At 38.0% G+C, this 19,441-nt stretch overlaps 1 protein-coding gene across 1 annotated transcript in view; it reads right to left on the bottom strand.

Moving 5' to 3' along the window:
* Positions 1 to 19,441, bottom strand: part of Gucy1a2 (guanylate cyclase 1 soluble subunit alpha 2) — a 334,364-nt gene that overhangs the window by 278,830 nt on the left and 36,093 nt on the right. Inside the window, exon 3 of the mRNA XM_045145037.1 lies at positions 12,387 to 12,508. Coding sequence (XP_045000972.1) covers positions 12,387 to 12,508 — 122 coding nt within the window. The remainder of the gene's footprint in view (positions 1 to 12,386; positions 12,509 to 19,441) is intronic.

The following is a 19,441-nucleotide window of genomic DNA, read 5'->3' as shown; positions in this document are numbered from 1 at the left end:
TCTGGGGCTCAATGGCTAGCTGATCTAACAAAATCAGTGAGTTCTAGATTCACCTCAACATCCTCTTTTCTCCACATGTATATGAACATATACACACATGTGCCCATATACACACCAATAAACAACATACACTGCACATATGCATATAAAATTAAAGATAATACAAACATATATAGAGATATAGATATAGATATGTATTAGATATAAATCTAGTTAGATGTAGATTGATATATATAGATAGGTATAAACATAAACATAGATAGATATCAATGATACAGATATATTATCAAGTTATCTCTGGATAGAATTAAGATCAACATAAAAGAATCTGGCAAGCAGGCATGGTAGCACATGCCTTTAATCCCAGCACACAGAAAGCAGAGGTAGAAGAATTGCTGTGAGTTCAAGGCCACCCTGAGACTACATAGTAAATTCCAGATCAGCCTGGGCTACAGTAAGACTCTACCTTGAAAAACCACAAAAAAAAAAAAAAATCTGGTCATATTTCCACATGTATGAAAAGTCTCACTAGAAGTTGTGGTATAGAAATGTGCTGACCTAAACTCTAAACTTGGACATAAATGTTATCTGTAAAACTCCATATATAACTCTGTATTACAAATTTTCCTATTGGTGCTGTGTTCTAGTTAATAAGTTTGTTTCCCATAGGAATATATGTTAATGATGATCAACTAAAAGTATCATTTAACTAAACAAGTGAGTAAATGGATGGTGGAAGGAGCCAGATTTCTCACTCTTAGGAGTGTTACAGACAAGTAAGGGAGATAGTTCAGCAGTACTGTAGGCATCACAGTGAACCTTACTTAGCATAATATAGATACACAAAGCGCTGAAGTCAGCTCTTCATTGCTGAGACAAACATCCAGCCAGACACAGCTTATGGGAAGACAGATTTTATTTCAGGTTTACAATGTCCAGAAGAACACCACCAATGATGAAAGAAGCTGACTCACTCCATCATAAATCAGCATAGCAGAGAGAGAAAAACCAACACTGGCAAGCAGGAACCACCAGAACTCAAAGTTCTCTGAATACATCTAGCAGGACTGGACTCAGCTCTGCCCTCAAACACACTATAGGGCTGGACTCCAATATCTTCTGCCAGTGACATGCCCCTCTCTAGAAGGGATCTGCTTCCCAGAGGCTCAAGTAGGAAGTTTAATCAAAAATGACTGAATCTGGGCTGGAGGTATGGCTTAGCCATTAAGGCATTTCCCTGCAAAGCCAAAAGACCCAGATTTTATTTCCCAGGACCCACGTTAGCCAGATGCACAAGGGGGCACACACATCTGGAGTTCATTTGCAGTGGCTGGAGACCCTGGTATGCCCATTCTCTCTCTCTCCCTCTATTTCTGTCAAATAAATAAATAAAAATATATTTTAAAAAATGACTGAGTCTATGGGTCATATATTCAAACTATCACATTCAAACTACTACTACACTTGGATACTATAGGAAAATTTGAAGATATGCATAAATATTTATGCATATAAATATACACACATGTATGCCTATCTACAAATTAGTATGCATACATACATACGCCTCTGCTGTCAGCTAGGAAAACTTTGAAGCACTATGCTCCAACAACAATATGCATTCCCAGTGACCAGATCTTGGTTTCTAATACCATTTTCCAACAAAAGGAATGAAGACTCCTTGAAGAAGTGGCTGGTACTAGCACTAGGACAGAAAATATACACGGAAAGCCTGACGCTGCTTGCAGTGCTAGAAAGAATGGGTGGAAAGAAAAACAGGAAAAAGGGGAGCATGGAAGATAGAAGATAAACAGTGAAGCAATATAAGGGTAAGAGGATCTCCAAAGTAAGTGGCTTTCCCTTGGCTAAATGAAGGAAGCATCCTTGGGTCTATAGGGAAAGAATGTAGGTCATTCCACTTTTCTACAGGTCAGTAAGTTCAGAAGTCGGAGGGAGAATTTCTTTTTTTTTTTTTTTCTTTTTTTTTTTTCTTATCTCATCAGAAGAGGTAGTAAATGCTTCCATTCTTATCTCTTCCTTTCCTGGGACAGGAAGGAATATAATGGGATTAGCTCTTTTCCTGAAACCCTAACACTCCTCAGACACTTGACATGAAGGAGTAAAGTGATTACTCCAGCAGCCCATCCAAGGGAGTCACATAAAAGATGCTATCAAAGATCTTGGAGTAGGATTCTGCATCTCTGGAAATGCTGCCCCCCCCACCACCACCACTTGCCTTCCTGAGTAAGAGCTGTGCCTTGCTTCTTTTTCTTAAGTTCTATCTATAATCTAACAAAACCTGTAAACTTTATCCTCTGGTCTGTTGCTTTCAGTTCTCTGAATTCATAAGACAAGAATCGATTGGCCACTAAATGTAACCATTGGGTGTTCACACATCTTAACTCCTGGGTTATTACCTAACCAAGAGCCAAGAAAGGTTCAGCCACTCTCAAAAGATATCCCAAAATTCTGGGGTCAACAGTAAATTACTGAAGGAGCTAACCAGTGCTTTCAAAACTGCCCAGATCTTCAAAACTAATAAAGGTCTGAAAAACTGACAAGAACCTATGAAGGCATTTCCACTAAATGTAATGTGATATTTTCAGTGAACTCCTGAAGAAGAAAAAGGCCATGTCAAAACTAAGGCTATCTGAATAAGGCATGTAATTAGTAACAATATATCCATATTGGTGCATTATTTGGACCTAACATACCACATATGGGAACATTCTATAATCTCTTCACATTTCTAGAAATCTAAACCTGTGTAAAAATTTAAAAGCATGTTTAAAAAAAACAAAAGGAAAAACTGTCTGGTGAAAAATTTAAAATTAAGCTGGGCATGGTCGCACATGTCTTTAATCCCAGAACTCAGGACGTACAGGTAGGAGGGTCTCTGTGAGTTTGAGACCAGCCTGAAACACTACAGAGTGAGTTCCAGATCAGCCTGAGCAAGAGTGAGACCCTACCTAGAAAACAATTAAAACAAAAATAGACAAACAAAAAAAAACTTAGAATTAATGGACAACAGACCATGTGAAGAACTGAGGAATGTGAGAGGTTGTCCTTAACCACACACAAACAAGAGACACAAAATTTAAAAAAAAAAAAAAAAAGAGGTTGCAATGGGGAATCATGCCTTGCAGATAACCTAATATAAAATTAGAAAGGAGGGATGGAGAGATGGATTAGTGGTTATGGTACTTGTCTGAAAAGCCAAGAGAGTCAGTTTTAATTCCCCAGGACCCACATAAGCCAGATGCACAAGATGACACACACATCTTGAGTTCATTCGCAGAGACTGGAGGCCCTGGCATGCCCTTTCTCCCTCCCCACTCTCTCTCAAATAAATAAATAAAAATAAAAATATTTTTTAAAAATTTAAAAATAAATAAAGAAAAAGTCAAAAAATTAGAAAGGAATAAAAATGGCTGCCATATTTTTCTAGTACAGAAAGGAAATTCAGCAAGAACATCAGGAGCACAGATGTGATGAGCTTCCAAAACGGATGCTTCTGAAAGAGAAAGAATATCTACAGAAGGAGAAATGCTCCCCATTTCATCACGGCATTATTTGTATCTTACAGAATCCATTTCTAGTCAAGTGTGCATGCACTGGAGCAGTGCTCACACATTCATTCTCATTCTTTTACATGTACGCCTCCTACTCCTATTTCAGACAGACTTGTAAATGGAAAGCAGAAATTGGCATTCTCTCCAACTGACACAGAAACACAGTCCAAAGACTCTGTTAGGAAATATTAACTGAAAACCCGAGACAGTATTCCATTTTAAAAGTCAGGGCCAGGGGACTGAAGAGATGGCTCAACAGTAAAGGTGCTTTCCTGCAAGGCCTAAAGACCTGGGTCCAATTCCCTAGTACAAAGTGGTGCATGTGTTTGGAGTTCATTGGCAGTGGATAAAGGCCCTGGTGTACCCATTCTCTCTGTCTGCCTCTCTCTTCTCTCTCTCTGCTTGCAAATTAATAAATAAAAATATTTTTTAATCCACCAGGACTGGGGAGTAGGTTAGTTGGTAAAGTGCTTGTCTAGCATACACAAGGCCATGAGCTCAATCCCTAGGACAACATAAACACTATGTGGAATTCTCAAAAAAGAAGAAAAAAATAGTCTCAGAAATACAGCCACCTTTTGTAATCCTTTGCAGCCCAGTCATATCAGACATGCTAAGCCATGTCCAACATGGTAAAATAAGCTTGAAATCTTCAAGGCAAAAGACCTAGCACTTTGTTTACTACAGCATAATTGTGAAATCATATTTGCATCATGATGGTAAACACCATCACTTATCATATGCATTTTCCACACCTAACATCTAAAGAAAACTCATACTGTTTCTACACTGGAGATGATCCAGATTACATTGAAATAGTACAGTTCTAAATATTGACAGCAACCTCAAACAGTTTTGATACCACACCTCACAGATGAGCCAGTCTCTCAAGAACAATTTGAAAGAGCAATGAAAGTGAACATGATGGTGCAAAAGGGCTAAGGTAGGAGGATCACAAGTTCAAGGCTTGAACCTGAGAGTTCAGGGTAAGCCTAAGCAACTTAGTGAAACTGTACCAAAAAAGAAAATAAAAAGAGGGCTTGGCATGGGGGAAGAGGGGTGCTGGAGAGATGGCGCAGTGGTTAAGGTGCTTGCTTTCAAAGCCTAATGACCAGGGTTTGATAGCCCAGTATCCACATAAAGCCAGATGCACAAAGTGGCACAAGCATCTGGAGTTCAATTGCAGCAACTGAAGACCCTGGCATTAAAAAGAGGGTTTGGAATATACCTCAATGGGAAAGCTCTCTTACCTCATATGCCCAAAGGCTTAAATTCAATCTCAAATAACATCCAAAGAATAAGAAAGAGGAAGAGAAAAAGGTAGAAGAGGAAGAGAAGAATAAAGTAGAGGAGGGAGAAATGAATTAGGAAAATTGCAGCATGATGATAATTCTGGCCATTCATAGACTAAGACTGAGTACTTACACTATACAAGTAATAGCATAAGAATCTCAAGCCAACAACTGAAAGGGAACCAGAAATAGTGGAGAGAATATGGTAGTTGGAATCAGCCTGAACTAGATTTAAAGTGTCCTCTGTAACTTCTTACCACTCACCAAAAATTTAACAGTAAGTCCAACTCATTAGAATCATGTTCCAGTGATAGGGATTCATGAATAAAGTGCTTGTTATGCAGCATAAGAACCAGAATTCAGATCTGTAGCACCCTCATAAATATCAAGTGAGTATGAAAGCCCACCTGTCATCGCCACACTCAAGGGCTGGAGATAAGGGATTCCCAAGTCAAGTTGGGTGGCTAGACTAACCTAGTCAGCAAGCTCCAGGATTGTGAGCCTGACTCAGTAAGTAAAGGGGAGCAGTATGTTGGAAGACACCCAACATTAATTAACTTCTGGTGTAACACTAACATATCTGCAACCACACAAAAACAAGCACCCACACATATACCAACACATGGATACAGCATACACACACACAGTCAGTTTCCTCACCAATAAAAGAGTGAATAATACTCACCTCCCAGGTCTAATGAAAATGTGAGCATTCCATAAGAGCAAACATTTATGTTGTATGTGTATGCTATATATCAGGCTGTTCTGTGTACTTTATTTAAAAAGATTTTATTTTTATTTATTTATCAGAGACAGAATGAGGGGGAGAGAGAGTGAGAATGGGCACGCTAGGGCACCTAGCCACTGCAAACCAACTCCAGATGCATATGACACCATGTTCATCTGGCTTACATGGGACCTGAAGAATCGAACCAGGATCCTTAGGTTTTGCAGGCATGCACCTTAACCACTGAGCCATCTCTCCAGCCCTGTTCTGTGTACTTTATATAAATCAACTTAAGTTAATCTTCTTAGCCACTCTAAGAGAGAAAATGTATATTATATGGTCCCCAAACCCTATGAGGCATGGACATATGAAAAAAAAAAAATCACTACTACCTTATTGAGTTGTTTTTTAACCTAGTCTGGCCCTAGTCTTTGCTCCAAATTATGACATTACAATAAATCATGAATTAACTTTTCTTAACAACCTTAATTTTAGTTCTTTTTTAAAATTACTCAAGATACTTTCTTTTAAGGAAAACAAAACTGATCATTTATCAAGTTGTATTAACAAGAACTATATTGACAGAATTTATTTATTCCTGTCAAATAAAAATGGTAAATGGTTTGGTTATCCCACTGACTAGTTCTCTAAGATTGTAAACATGTTTAACATATTCTAATCCACTTAGTTATAAAGTTTGTTAATTATGTATTCAGTGTTATTCCAAGAAAACCTCCAAAATGGCAGCTTTAATATGAGGCTAATTCATCAGTTTGATCACCAATTAAAAGGCTTCTCAATGCACTTTTCAAACTGTAATAAAACAAAAAGTGCATACACATTGACATGTAAACAATACATGATCACTTATATTTAAAAACCCAACAACATTTAAAGCAGCTAAAGATTCTAGCACTTTACAAAGGACTCTGATTTTACAGCATTTCAGAATCTCTGATACCAAAAATCACTATGAGGAAAAAGCCCCAGAGGTCATCTCCTCCATCCTCCCTACTAGCACTTTGCAAACAAAATTCTCCCATGATAACATGACTCTCATTCTAACTTTAAATGTGTTAAGTTTCTGAAGAAGATAAAACACCACTGACAGAGACCTTTAAAACAGAGAAAATGTTAATGAATGTCCTTTCACAACTCTTGTCCTTCCTGATTATTTTAAGAGAAAATGCATTTAGCAAGGGCAGTAGGAAGCTGTTTTGTGCAATATTTAGAAAATAACTGATGCTTCCTGAAATAGCAAGCTTTAGTGAACTGATCATTTGCTCTCTGACCTACTATGAGGAGTCTTTTTCAGACTTCATCCTCTGTCCTTTATCTCTTGAAGCTCTGTGACTAAAAGCCATATAGCCCCCATAATAGCATTAAAACCTGTTACAAAACAGTCTTCACTGCATTTATCCTTAATTTATTACACCAAAGAGGATGACATAACTTTTCATTCATCTCTGTATTCATTCTGTCCCCCTCCCTCATGACTACCTAAATCCAAGCCACAGAGCCAAGTGACAGCATTTCCACATCAAACATGGTGAAATAAATACTTCATCCTACCATAACACCGTTATAATTTCCAACAAAACACTAAACATCTTGTTTTATGGGAGTACAAAAACATTTTTGCCATTTGATTCAAACTAAAAACAGGCTTTGCATATTATGGCTAAAAAGGGTTTACAGCCATCACACAACAAAAATGGGATCCCATAAGCATGTATTATGAATCAAATAATGCAGAAAATGCAGTCCTCAAAACCTCCAGCACAGAAGATATTGTTCACCACTCTATCTTTCCTTCCATATTTGTCAGAGTTTTGAGGGCCTCTTTAGAGGATTGCGAAGTATTATCCCTGTGATTGCCAGGCAGCTAAATGAGGTGAGCAGGTGCTAAGGAGCTCTGGAGTTAGTACTTTTATTTGTAAATCATGTGACAGGAAGTAGACACAACTGGCTACTAAACCAACAAATGACAAATAAAAGAGGAAAATGGTATCTGGGAACAATTCTTGCCAGTTACCAGAGGGATATGGACCATCCTGTAGGAAACACATGTTTCAAGAGCAGTAGATAGATGGAGGTAAAAAAATAAGCACATGATGAAGACATTTTTCTGGTTTCCCCAAATCTCTCTGTTATCTTTTCTTTTCTCCTTTCTTCCTCCTATTTCTCCCTTTCCCTCCCTCCCTCTCCCTCCCTCCCTCTCTCTTTCTCTCTCTCTCTCTCTCTCTCTCTCTCTCTCTCTCTCTCTCTCTCTCTCTCTCTCTTTCTCTCCATATATCCTTTGCTTTGCTTTCCATGTCACCTATGAGGTCCAATAAGTGATGATACTATCTAGAAGAGTGTAGCAGACAGCTTCAGGTTCACTGAGGTGAACTCCAGACCAGGCACAGTTACGGAGGAAGGGATATTTATTGAAGCTCACAGATCCAGGGGATGTTCCAAATGGCAAAAAAAAAAAAAAAGCTGGCCTGGTTTTACAGGTCCAAGCCAAGAGAAAAAAAGGGCAAAAGCAAAAGCAAAAAGCAAAACCAGCAAAATTCAGGAACCCCAGGTGAAACTAGGCATTTTGCATATATTTATATTGGAATGATAAACCCACCACCACACCTTAAGATCTTCCCAGTGACACCTCCTCCAGCCAGATAGCTACAGATCCAAACTACAAACTAATAAAATACTGAATATATTAGGGCCCATCTATTCAAACTACCACATTCCACCCTGGCCCCTAATAGATTCAAAACTATCAACACATTGTAAATTATATTCAGTTCAATTTCAAAGGTCCCCACAGTCTTGACCAATTTAAGACAGTTCCAAAGTCCCAAGTCTCACCTGAGATTTAAGATCATCTCTTAGCTCCGAGTCCTATAAAGTCAAATAATTTAAATACTTTCAATATATAAAGGCACAGAGTAAACATTTTTAACTGATACAAGGCATAGGAGAGACGAAAACAATACAAAGTCAACCACCATCAAACAAACATCAAACTTCTGCAGTTCAAGTTCAATATAACCAGAAACTGGCAGTCTCCAGATTTTTTTAATTCCACCCTCCAGCTGGACAGAGTAGTCAGGGAACACTTCCATCCCAGGCCAACAGTGCACTTCATGGTAGCCCTTGCACAGTCCTGGTATAGCCAAAATGTCTTCAGGTTTCCATGCAAACCATGGTCCATCTTCCAAAAAAGCTCTTCTAGCCTATCAGTCATCATATCCTATCTAATGGTGCTTCTCAGCAGTGGCTCATGGAACCCTGTGCAACTCATGACCACCCCACATATTTTTTATGCTTCCAAAACTAATACCAGGTATTCAGGATACAGCCATATTCTTAACTCAGGGACAAAATAAATCTTGACCTTAAAGAGCAGGTTCCTTTTCTAGTCAACTCTTTCCAAAAGAGTTTGCATTTCTATTATAGTCTTTCCTCAGGCATCCTCTCCATTGTTTTAATGTAAAGCAGTTGGGTCATCTTCCTTAAGATTGATAATATGTTAGACAATAGCAGCTCCAGTAACCCAAAGCCAGTCTCAGTACCTATAATTTTAACTTGCTTGAGGTTTTCTAAGTTAAAAATCTTAAATCTCTCAGTCCAATATCTTTAGCCAAGCATATCAGTCCATTACAGATTTAACCTTGATCAAATTCTATGGGCCTTGGCAGCAGAACACAGCCAGCCCAGTTCCAAAAAAATTCCCTGTAGTCTTTTCTTGCCTTAGAAAGCTCATAAGCCAAGCCTCCAAGTTCATATACCAAGCCTCTAAATATAATTCTTGCTGCACTTAGCATTCTCAAACTCTCATCAGAATAGTCCATAAAACTTGGCTTACTACTCCAGAGAGCATCTTCAGTTGAAAGCATCAAGTCCATGTCCATTCAAGTACTTTGCATGTCTTCAGATTATAATTTCAAACCCACCACCACACCTTAGGGCTGGACTCTCAGATCCACCAAGTGACAACCACCTCTAGCCAGGTGGCTGCAGATGTAAACTACAAACTAGTAACACTGAATATATTGGGAGGCATCTATTCAAACTACCACAAGGGTTTATACTAAGCCAACAGACATGGTCTAGTAAGAAGGAGAAAATTTTTCTGCAGTGTTCAAATGTTCTCATGTATGACTTCATCTTTTTGAATCTTTATAAAGTATAAATAGCATCCAAGTGAGCAAATAAACAAACACATGTCTGTTTCTGTTATAGTCATGTAATGAGTTAAGAAATAAAAGAAACCTATCACCAAGTTGAACCCTTTAGCATTTTAAATATATTCCCCAAAGATTATAAATATAAATCAAAGAGTTGGACCATGGCCCTCTGGCAACCACAGAGAAGGTTCTCAACCATCAGTATTTCTTTTAACCTGATTGAAACCATATTTTGCACAAAATTCTCCATCACCCCCCAAAATTTTTATTTTCTTGTGTTCTTATAAGCAATTTTTTCATTCTCATAAATGATTTCACAGGAAAATTTAAATGTAAATTTTTTATAGATATCAAATCTTAGCAGGCAAAGATTATTCATAGTTCAGTGACTTGTGAAGAACAAAGCTTTCATTGCTATGACCAGTAAAGCTGCTATATTTGTCCTCAGAGAGGCTTTGCTACAAGAATGATGAAAGAACATTATTCAAAAGCACAGGCTACCTCCTAGGCATATAATCATCTGTTGGATTCATTCCAGAAGCTGGGCAGCATGGAGCAAGTGTTTAGATTCATTCTTCATGGATTTAAATTTTATAAATCTTTGAAGTTAGAATGACCCATCATTACTTAAGACAGGGAAAATATCAGTCTTAATATTTTTTTAAGGTTTAGATTTATGGAAATATAAATCCTAATATAGCACCACCTTCTACATTGTAAGTTCTTGTAAGGATGATATGCTAAACTTGCCAGGTGTCTCTACTAGCACTATCACCCAGTGCTGCCCTTTGCTCACTACACCAATCTCCTGGCAATTAAGGAAGGGCAACTAAGCTGTTATGAGCCAATAGTGCCTCCTGGTGGTTGGCACATTAAATTATTCAAGGCAGGTTTCTTCTCTCAGTATTAGTGGGTTCATTTACAAGTCACCCTTTGGCATTCCTTATACATACTTTATTTTTTCCATCTCGTACTCCATTGACCTCATTCATTATAAAGGTGAATATTATAAGAAATAGAGATGTGAAGATCAGGGAAACATTTAGAAACTAGGTAAGTAAAGAGTAACTTTTCCAAATAGGAAAAATCCTTGTGGAGAATCTAATGCATTTCTTGTAGGGAGAGAGACACTCTCTCAACCTTTGAGAAATCACTGTCTATCAAAACAAACTTGTATTACTCATGTAAGAATCCTCAAAAATGCAAAATTAAGAAACTGTAGACAGCTCTTAGGTACTGTTCAACTCTATCCCCTTTAATCTCACCCTTCATCTTGTCCTGTAAGGTTTTCTGAGTATCACATTCCTGAATTTGGAGTAAGATTAATATGTCATTCTTTGACCTTCTGTCACTATCCACCACTACCATGCATCCCATTACAGATAAATCACATATCTGTCTACATGCTTCCTTTACAAAGGTCTATGCAATTATATTGCAGTATGTCACATTTCATAAAACCTATCAAGGATGAAGAGAGTAGATTGGTAGCTAGTGATTTATGGATTGAGATTACCCTGGTCTGTTTATAAAGGAACTTGGGTTATCTCCACAAAAAGTCCTTTCCTTAAGGAAAAGAAAAGTAGGTAAACAAGTCTGTCCCAGGCTCTATCACCTGATTCTGAGGCACAAATGATTCTACTTCTATACCGAGTGAACCATTAAAATGTGCCATGCCACCAGTACCCCGTGAATTTCTATCTGAGTCATAAAGAAGAAAACAGATTCCAAACAGAACTGAAAGATACTTTTATGTTTGTTTGTTTCTGTTTTTCAAGGTAGGGTCTTACTTTAGCCCAGGCTGACCTGGAATTCACTATATAGTCTCAGGGTGGCCTCAAACTCATGGCAATCCTCCTACCTCTGCCTCCTGAGTGCTGGATTAAAGGCATGTGCTACCATGCCCGGCTGAGAGATTCTTTTTTTAAAGCAAATAAAGAAAGAAAACATCTCTGTACGACATTAAAGCAACTAGTGTTTCTGTTATAGCATCTACATTCATGCAATGTTTCTCTCACACATTATGACCCTCAGACAGTAGTAGAGTCTGGCTATTACTATACTTTACTTCTGAGTGGTTCAGTTTATAGTCATCCATTTAGCCATGTTGACAGCATCCAAAATGCAGAAAAATAAATACTATTATCTTCAAGGTGAACATTCCTGCATACCCACGCAGGAGACCCCAGCAGATATCAGAAAAGAGACCTCAGAGCTTTAAGTCCATAGTGAATATAAACATACAAATTACCCCCCAGCTCCATCCAGGGCATCCCAATAGTTAAAAAGTATGACTCTGATAGATTGATCTTATACTTCAGGTGAGAACAAGAGCCAGAGAAATGTGCTTTGTATGGGGCTAAATAATGTGAACATTTGGGAATATCTCCCTGGAGTATAATAATTCTGTCACAATGTTTTTGGATCTTCAAGTAAATGGCATACATGTAATTTTTACTCAAATATCTTTGAAAGTGTTAAAGTTAAATTACTTGAAGACAAAGTCTTGTTCTTAAATTCTCATACCTCAAAATCTCTCTTAAATAGAAAATGGAACATTAGTGTCTTTATCTCCCCTTTTTCATTCTCTGCCAATCATATAAAGAGATAGTTAATATACCGAGTATATTAGCAGTACACTGAAGAATTCCTGAGACATCTTCAATTTCCTCTTTCTTGGAGTGGTCTGCATAGGAGCATCTGTTAGAGATATTGTGGAAATTCTTTTCTGCATCCCTATAACTAAGAAGAAAACAAAATTAACATATGGAGAAAAGTTCAAAGCATTTTCAAATGTACTCATACCCATTCCCACAAGCATATATAGTCTAGGCCTTCGGGGTAATCACCCTTTAACTGATTCTTTAAACATAATTCTGTCATAACCCACCTTTCCCATCAGCATTGTTCTCCAATAATGAAAATCAACACTGTAAATTCTATTGCAGTGGAAAAGGCAGAAGTATAGCATGTGCAACACAAGTAAATAGATACAGCATTTGAATGTGGCAGAAATTGAGTCATGGTTTCTCCATTTTCTATCTGTGAAACCATGTGCAAGTAACTTTCTTCCCATTTCAACAATGGGGCATCCTGGAGTGTCTGTGAGGACTAAGTGATATAATGCCAGAGGTTACCTGGGACTTTCACAGTTGCCTTTAAATGGAGAAGGCATCATCTGAGGATAAGTAGTCAAATGTCTCATATTCCAAAAGGATAAACAAGAGGACCAGGACTCTCCATCAGGATGAAGATGACTAAACAGCCACTGCCACCTCACCAACTCAGAAAAGCAAAGGAACAGAGAGCACCTTCAAAAGGAAATTCTACAAAGGAATTGCTGCTCTGGGAAGAGGGTGATGTGCTTTTTCTACTCCCTTGAGACAAAGACAGAAGTGATCCAGGCAGAAGGCCAGTTGGTAGAAATTGGGGGGGGGGGGTAGGGAGTAGAGCTCATCATCCCCTCTATTCCTGACTATGCACAGGAAGAAGATTCTGGAAAGAGTAGTCAACAAGTAAAAATAAATAAATAAATAAAAATTAGGTAAAATCTTTAGTTCACCATTTGGCAAAGCAACACTAGTTTCCTATGGCTTAGGGAGATACCACTAAAGAGGGGGCTATGCAGCCATCCTTCTCACTCCCCAACCAGAGGCTGTGGCCATCAGCAGAGATCTCATTAACAAGACTGTGGAGTGTAGCCTCAGGGGCAGGAGCTGAGGCACCTGATGTATCAATGGGAGCTCACACATGCTCGCACTGAGAGTATCACAGCCAGGACAGAACTGTTATAACCACCAGAGAATACAAAAGGTCTTATCCAGTTTCCATCACACTATGGCCTCACACAGCAAGTGAGAAGAGAAAGGGAGCCAGTTCATAGTGGCTTGGGGAAGAGAAGTGCAAACCCCACCACACCTTCAACATTCCAAGTCGTCTGGCCCACGCAGAGAGGGGAAAAAAGAGAATGGATATGAGATGCAAGGCTTATATATCCTGAACTGTGCTTTATCCTTCTTAAAAGTACTTAGAAACAACGCAATCTGTCCACACAGGTATCAAATGGGATTCATCCTAGAAAATTTGAAGTGACCAGAGGGAAAAAGTAAATTGGGCTCATGTGTGTATACCTCACTTATTCTAACTCTGATGAGCCAGCTGAGCAAAATGTGCTTAGGGACAATTTCTAGAATATAAGCCTCATTCCATGAGAGGACAGCACAGATGTTGCATACAGATAAATGCCGCATTTAAAAAAATACCAAGTTTCACCATTTTTATTAGTGTGACTTGGATAAAAAATTTGAATCACTAGGTATTAGCATTTCACTATCTTGTTTTTATTGAAAAACATATCATTATTCTTTAAAAATGTATGTAAAAAAACCTTGGTCACTTTTCAGATGAAATAATTTACAGCCACAAAATCTGACCATAAAATCAAAAGCAATATATTTTAATTTTGCTGTCCAGAATAATCATAGCTCACCCACGCTTAATGTCACTTCTCATAGTCTATTGAAATTAATGTAGCTTAATTTCTCTTCAATTATGAAATGAAAAACAGAACAGAAGTTTGGCTGTGTAAAACAAACATGGAACCCACATTGATAATCACAGTTTTAGGGGACTGTAGATTGTGTCTCACGTTAATATGAGGCTGGCAAAATTCCAAAATGTGATATTTGCACAACTATAAATATTTTACCAAAAAAAAGCAAAATGAATGGCATGATTCTGAATTCATGTTTCCTTAAACTTCATATTTAAAATATAGTAGATAAACAACTTTGATTATTGTTTTCCATGATAGCTTACTAAAGATATCTCTACCTTCATTTCTAGAGTGATCCATTTGTACATGAGCCAGGTAGCTTAAACCCAAATAAGAACAGTAGATTTGAGCAGTGTATAGATAGAAACTTGGAAATCACCAAACCAAGAATAATTTATAATAAGAAAATTGTAGCTATAAAATGCACTTGGCATATACAACTCCTAGTGCTGAACAACTAATTCTTATCTTTGAAATGTCCAAGGATGACAGAGAAAGGACAGCAAGGAACAGTTGTAAATAAAACAAATCAAACAGAAGTAGAAAGAGTGAAATGCAAGTACTGGAGCAATGGTGATAACTCAACCAGCATGTGGATGATATCATGTACCAGGCACTATGCCAACTATTGTATATGATTAGATGACTGAGCATAATGTTATCACTACAATTCTGTTTAAGCTTCAAACAAACTCTGTGGTCATTCCCATTTTGTAAATGAGAAAACTGATACTCAAGGGTTTTAAAGAATCTAATCCAGATTATTTAATAATAGAACATGACTTCAAAGTCATGTAAATCTTATAAGTAAGTCTTTATTAGGAACATAGCCACTCCACAATAAAGGCACAGAGAGGGGGGGAAAGGCACAAGAAAATGAAAAGAAAAATATTTAAAAAGGCTTATCATCAGAATCAGGTATTTCTCAATCACAAGTTCCTTTTAATTCCTTAGTTAAACTATGCCTATCTCCTACTGACCTCTTCTGCTTCTCAACATTCTTTCCACCCTACATTGCTCAAAACCTAAACCCATCCCCTACAAACTTGAACTAAGTAGCAACTAATTTAAATACAAACACTCATCTCCCGTTTCACTCATCTTAGGTTGAGGGAAGAAGACAGTGCCACACAAACAAGATGTCCAAGGCATCACCAAAATATGCCAAAAGCTATTCTAGCACATGGCATGAACCATGCAGATGAGACTATGCAAATAAGTCAGTGTTATTAATGCCATAAAGCATGCCTGGATACTAGAACTAAATTTTTGCAACTGTAATGGACAATGGAACTAATCTCAGGCCATCATTTCATACCCTTCCCTATGCATAATTTACTCTTTTGTTATAAAGATCTGTGCACATACTTACAGAATGTAATTCATTCACTCATTACTCTCCAATATGTCATTCCCTCCCATGTGGCAAGCATATATAAAATCACATAAGTAAGGGACTAGAAAGATGGCTCAGCAGTTAAAGCATTTGCCTGCAAAGGAAAAGGACCTGGGTTTGATTCCCCACTACCCAGGTAAAGCCAGATGCACAGGGTAATGCATGCATCTGGAGTTCACCAGAATGGCACACCAATGCTTGCTTGCTTGCTTGCTTCCTCCCTCCCTCCCTTCCTTCCTTCCTTCCCTCCTCCCTCCTTTCTCTCTTTTTTTCTATATCTGCCTCTTTCTCTTTTTCTCTCATGAACAAATAAATAAATAAAATATTTTGTTTTAAGGGATGAACAGATAGCTCAGCAGTTAAGGTGCTTGCCTACAACGCCTAATACTCTGGGTTTGCTTCCCCAGTGCCCAGGTAAACCCAGATGCACAAGATGTTACATGCATCTGGAGTTTGTTTCCAGTGAGTAGAGTTCCTAGCATACCCATTCATATTCTTTCTTTGTTTCTCTCTCCCTCCTTCCCTCCCTCCCTCCCCCCCATAAATAAAACATTTTAAAAAGGTCATAAATATGCAAGATACATAAGAAACTAAGCAAGATAACACCAGCTAATGATAATCACCATAAAAAGAAATTATAACAGAAAATGACTGTGTTGGAGACTGAAGTAGGAGATGGGTGGCTACTTTAAATTAAGTGCTCAAAGGAGATCTTTTAGAAGCAATGATATTTGATCAAAGACCCAAATGTATCAAAAGAATAAGCCATTCAAACATCTTGGAGCATAACATTCAAGAAAATGGAACAGTGCTGGGCAAAGGCTTTGGTACAATTATGAAATCAACAAAAGCTCATCAAAATGCTGCGAATAAGTGACTGTTGAGCACACAGCACTAATGGGATATCTCTATCATGCCCTCCAAAGCTCAGAGAACATGACGTAGTTGTTAAGGAAGAACCTAGGTTTGATTCCCCAAGACCCATATAAGCTAGATGCACAGGAAAGCACATGCATCTGCAGTTCATTTGCAGTGGCTGGAAGCCCTGGAACAACCATTCTCTCTCTATCCCCCCTCCCCACCTTGTGCCCGCTCCCGCTCCCTCTCCCTCTCCCTCTCCCTCTCCCTCTCTCTCTCTCTCTCTCTCTCTCTCTCTCTCTCTCTCTCTCTCTCTCTCAAATAATAAAAAGTTTTTTTTTAAAAAAAAAGGGGGGGGCGACTCTATCAGTTTATCCCTCCAAGTCTCCATCCTTGATGCTTTGAACAAATGTTCCCTATGTTCAGCAATAGGTCTTAGAAGAGCTCTGATGAACAATCATGGCCATGGGCTGAGTTTTAGGGAAAGGAAAGAAAGGATTAGAAGATGAGTGCTTGGGGCTAAATTAAGAAATTTAGAAGCAAAAGGCTACCTCATACTCTCTGTCATCTGTCCTGATTTAACATCTCAATGCAAGGCAACTAAAAGCTAAATTACTCCAATACAAACTTAAGTAAAGCCCAATTTCAGAAATTTGGAATCACATTTCTTTCCTGCCACACCTTTCCAAAAATATGAAAAATAATGCTTGTCACCAATTATTATCATTTTACAAAATCTTCTGTAACTGTAATAAACACACTTATTTCCACAGTTTTTTTTAATCCTTAAATTGTGTTCTCTTAAGAAGAACCACACATGGATGTGAATACGTTTTAGTCCCCATGTTAGGTATGAGCTTCTCTCCTTTGTAAAAAGAAACAGGAAAATAATGCCTGAAAGGCAAAGGATGAAGTTAGAAAAGGAAACTATATAATGAAGAAAACAGGAAAACAGAATCAAGGAAGGAAAGTATGCCAAAACTGCAGCCCATTAACCCCTTCTCTCACCCTAACCAACGGGGCAAATATGGGCACTGAGCAAAGATACTTGAAGTCCCAGCTGTTAGCTGATGGCCAAACAAAGGAAGGTCAATGGCTCTGAGTCAAGTTGGGCATCCTTTGTTAGAGTCTAGTTGCCTATTTTCTTTGTAGGACAAGACCACTTAAGACACAAAAAAGAATTGCCACAGATCATGTCTACACAGAGAAGAAAGTAGAGGCATTACATAAAAAAGAAATCCATGCTAGTAATGGCCAAAGGATGTCCTGTTGATTATCACAGTGTGGACTGGCTATCTGTTTTGATCATATTATGAGGCCCATTTCAATTTGTTCTGAAGACAGTTCAGTTCACAAATGAGAATATTATACCACGTATTTGATTTTGAAGCAAAGAAGACATTCATAATTCTAAAAAATGATTTTAATGACCAATATTTAAAAATATCAATGTTAATAATAAAGAGAAAAATACTTCCCACAAATGGCAAACTGTTAAAAGGAATATTAATTAATTTAATCCATATACCATACTTTGAAGGTAGCAAACTCAATGATAATGATTAAGTTTTATTTTAGTATGTGTGAAGAAGGATTAATTTGACATTCTTTAGCTCCATTAAGATAAACCATTTTATTTTTTTAATTTTGTTTATGTATTTGAGAGCAACAGACAGAATGAGAAAGAGGCAGAGAGGGAGAGAAAGAGAGAATGAGTGCACCAGGGCCTCTGGCCCCTGCAAACGAACTCCAGACTCATGCGCCCCCTTGTGCATCTGGCTAACGTGGGTCCTGGGGAATCGAGCCTCAAACCAGGGTCCTGAGGCCTCACAGGCAAGCGCTTAACCACTAAGCCATCTCTCCAGCCCCAGGATAAACCATTTTAAATAATTAATGGCCTCAAACTAAAAACCATCTCATAAGTGTAAATAATGTTTTTCCTAATACTGCAGTCTTGAGGGTTCATGTGACAAAGTTTCAAAGCAATTCTCTTTGAAATGACAATTAACACAATCATTGAGCACTTAAAGTATACAGCATTGTACTAGGTATTAAAATAAATTTTCCACTCTTTTTCTTCCCTTCTGTGTTTTATTTAAGAAGCATATTATATCTTATAGTTTGCCAAAAATATTCTTGATCCTCATGGCAATGACTATAATGGGAAATGGTTTCTGAAGATATTTCATGAAACCCCAGGGTTTGAATCTTGACACTTCACAAAAATAAATCACTGTGGTATGTAAAGAATATTAACAAGGTGACTTTAAACACAACATTGCCTCTAATGTCAAGGGATTTAATCTAAAATGTTAGATAATGCAATAACATAAATTAAGGGCTTTGTGGCTTGCCAAAGTATTTTCTACTGTAACCAATCAAAGATGCATCTTGTAGGGGTAGAGAAATGTCTAAGCAGTTTAAGTAGCTTGCCTGCAAACCCTAATGACCAGGGTTTGGTTCCCCAGTACCCATGTAAAACGAGATGGCACAAAGTGACACATGCATCTTGAGTTTGTTTGCAGCTGCTAGAGGCCCTGGTGCACCCATTCTCTTTGTCTGTCTGCCTGTCTGTCTGTCTCTCTGCTTGCAAATAAATAAACACAATATTTTTAAAAGATTGTTTTTATTTATTTATTTGAGACACACAGAGAGAGAGAATGGGTGTGCCAGGGCCTCTAGCCACTACAGATGAACTCCAGATGCATGCACTACCTTGTGCATCTGGCTTATATGAGTCCTGGGGAATCGAAACTGGGTCTTTTTGGCTTTGCAGGCAAGTACTTTAACCATGAAGCTATCTCTCCAGCCCAATAAACATATTTTAAAAGAAAAGATTTATCTTGTGATTTTTGGAGGTTTCTGT

This window comes from Jaculus jaculus, chromosome 3 (genome assembly GCF_020740685.1).
Source record: "Jaculus jaculus isolate mJacJac1 chromosome 3, mJacJac1.mat.Y.cur, whole genome shotgun sequence".
Lineage (NCBI taxonomy): Eukaryota > Metazoa > Chordata > Mammalia > Rodentia > Dipodidae > Jaculus > Jaculus jaculus.
Note: the sequence above shows the minus strand (reverse complement) of the source record. Positions and strands in the feature narration are given on the sequence as shown.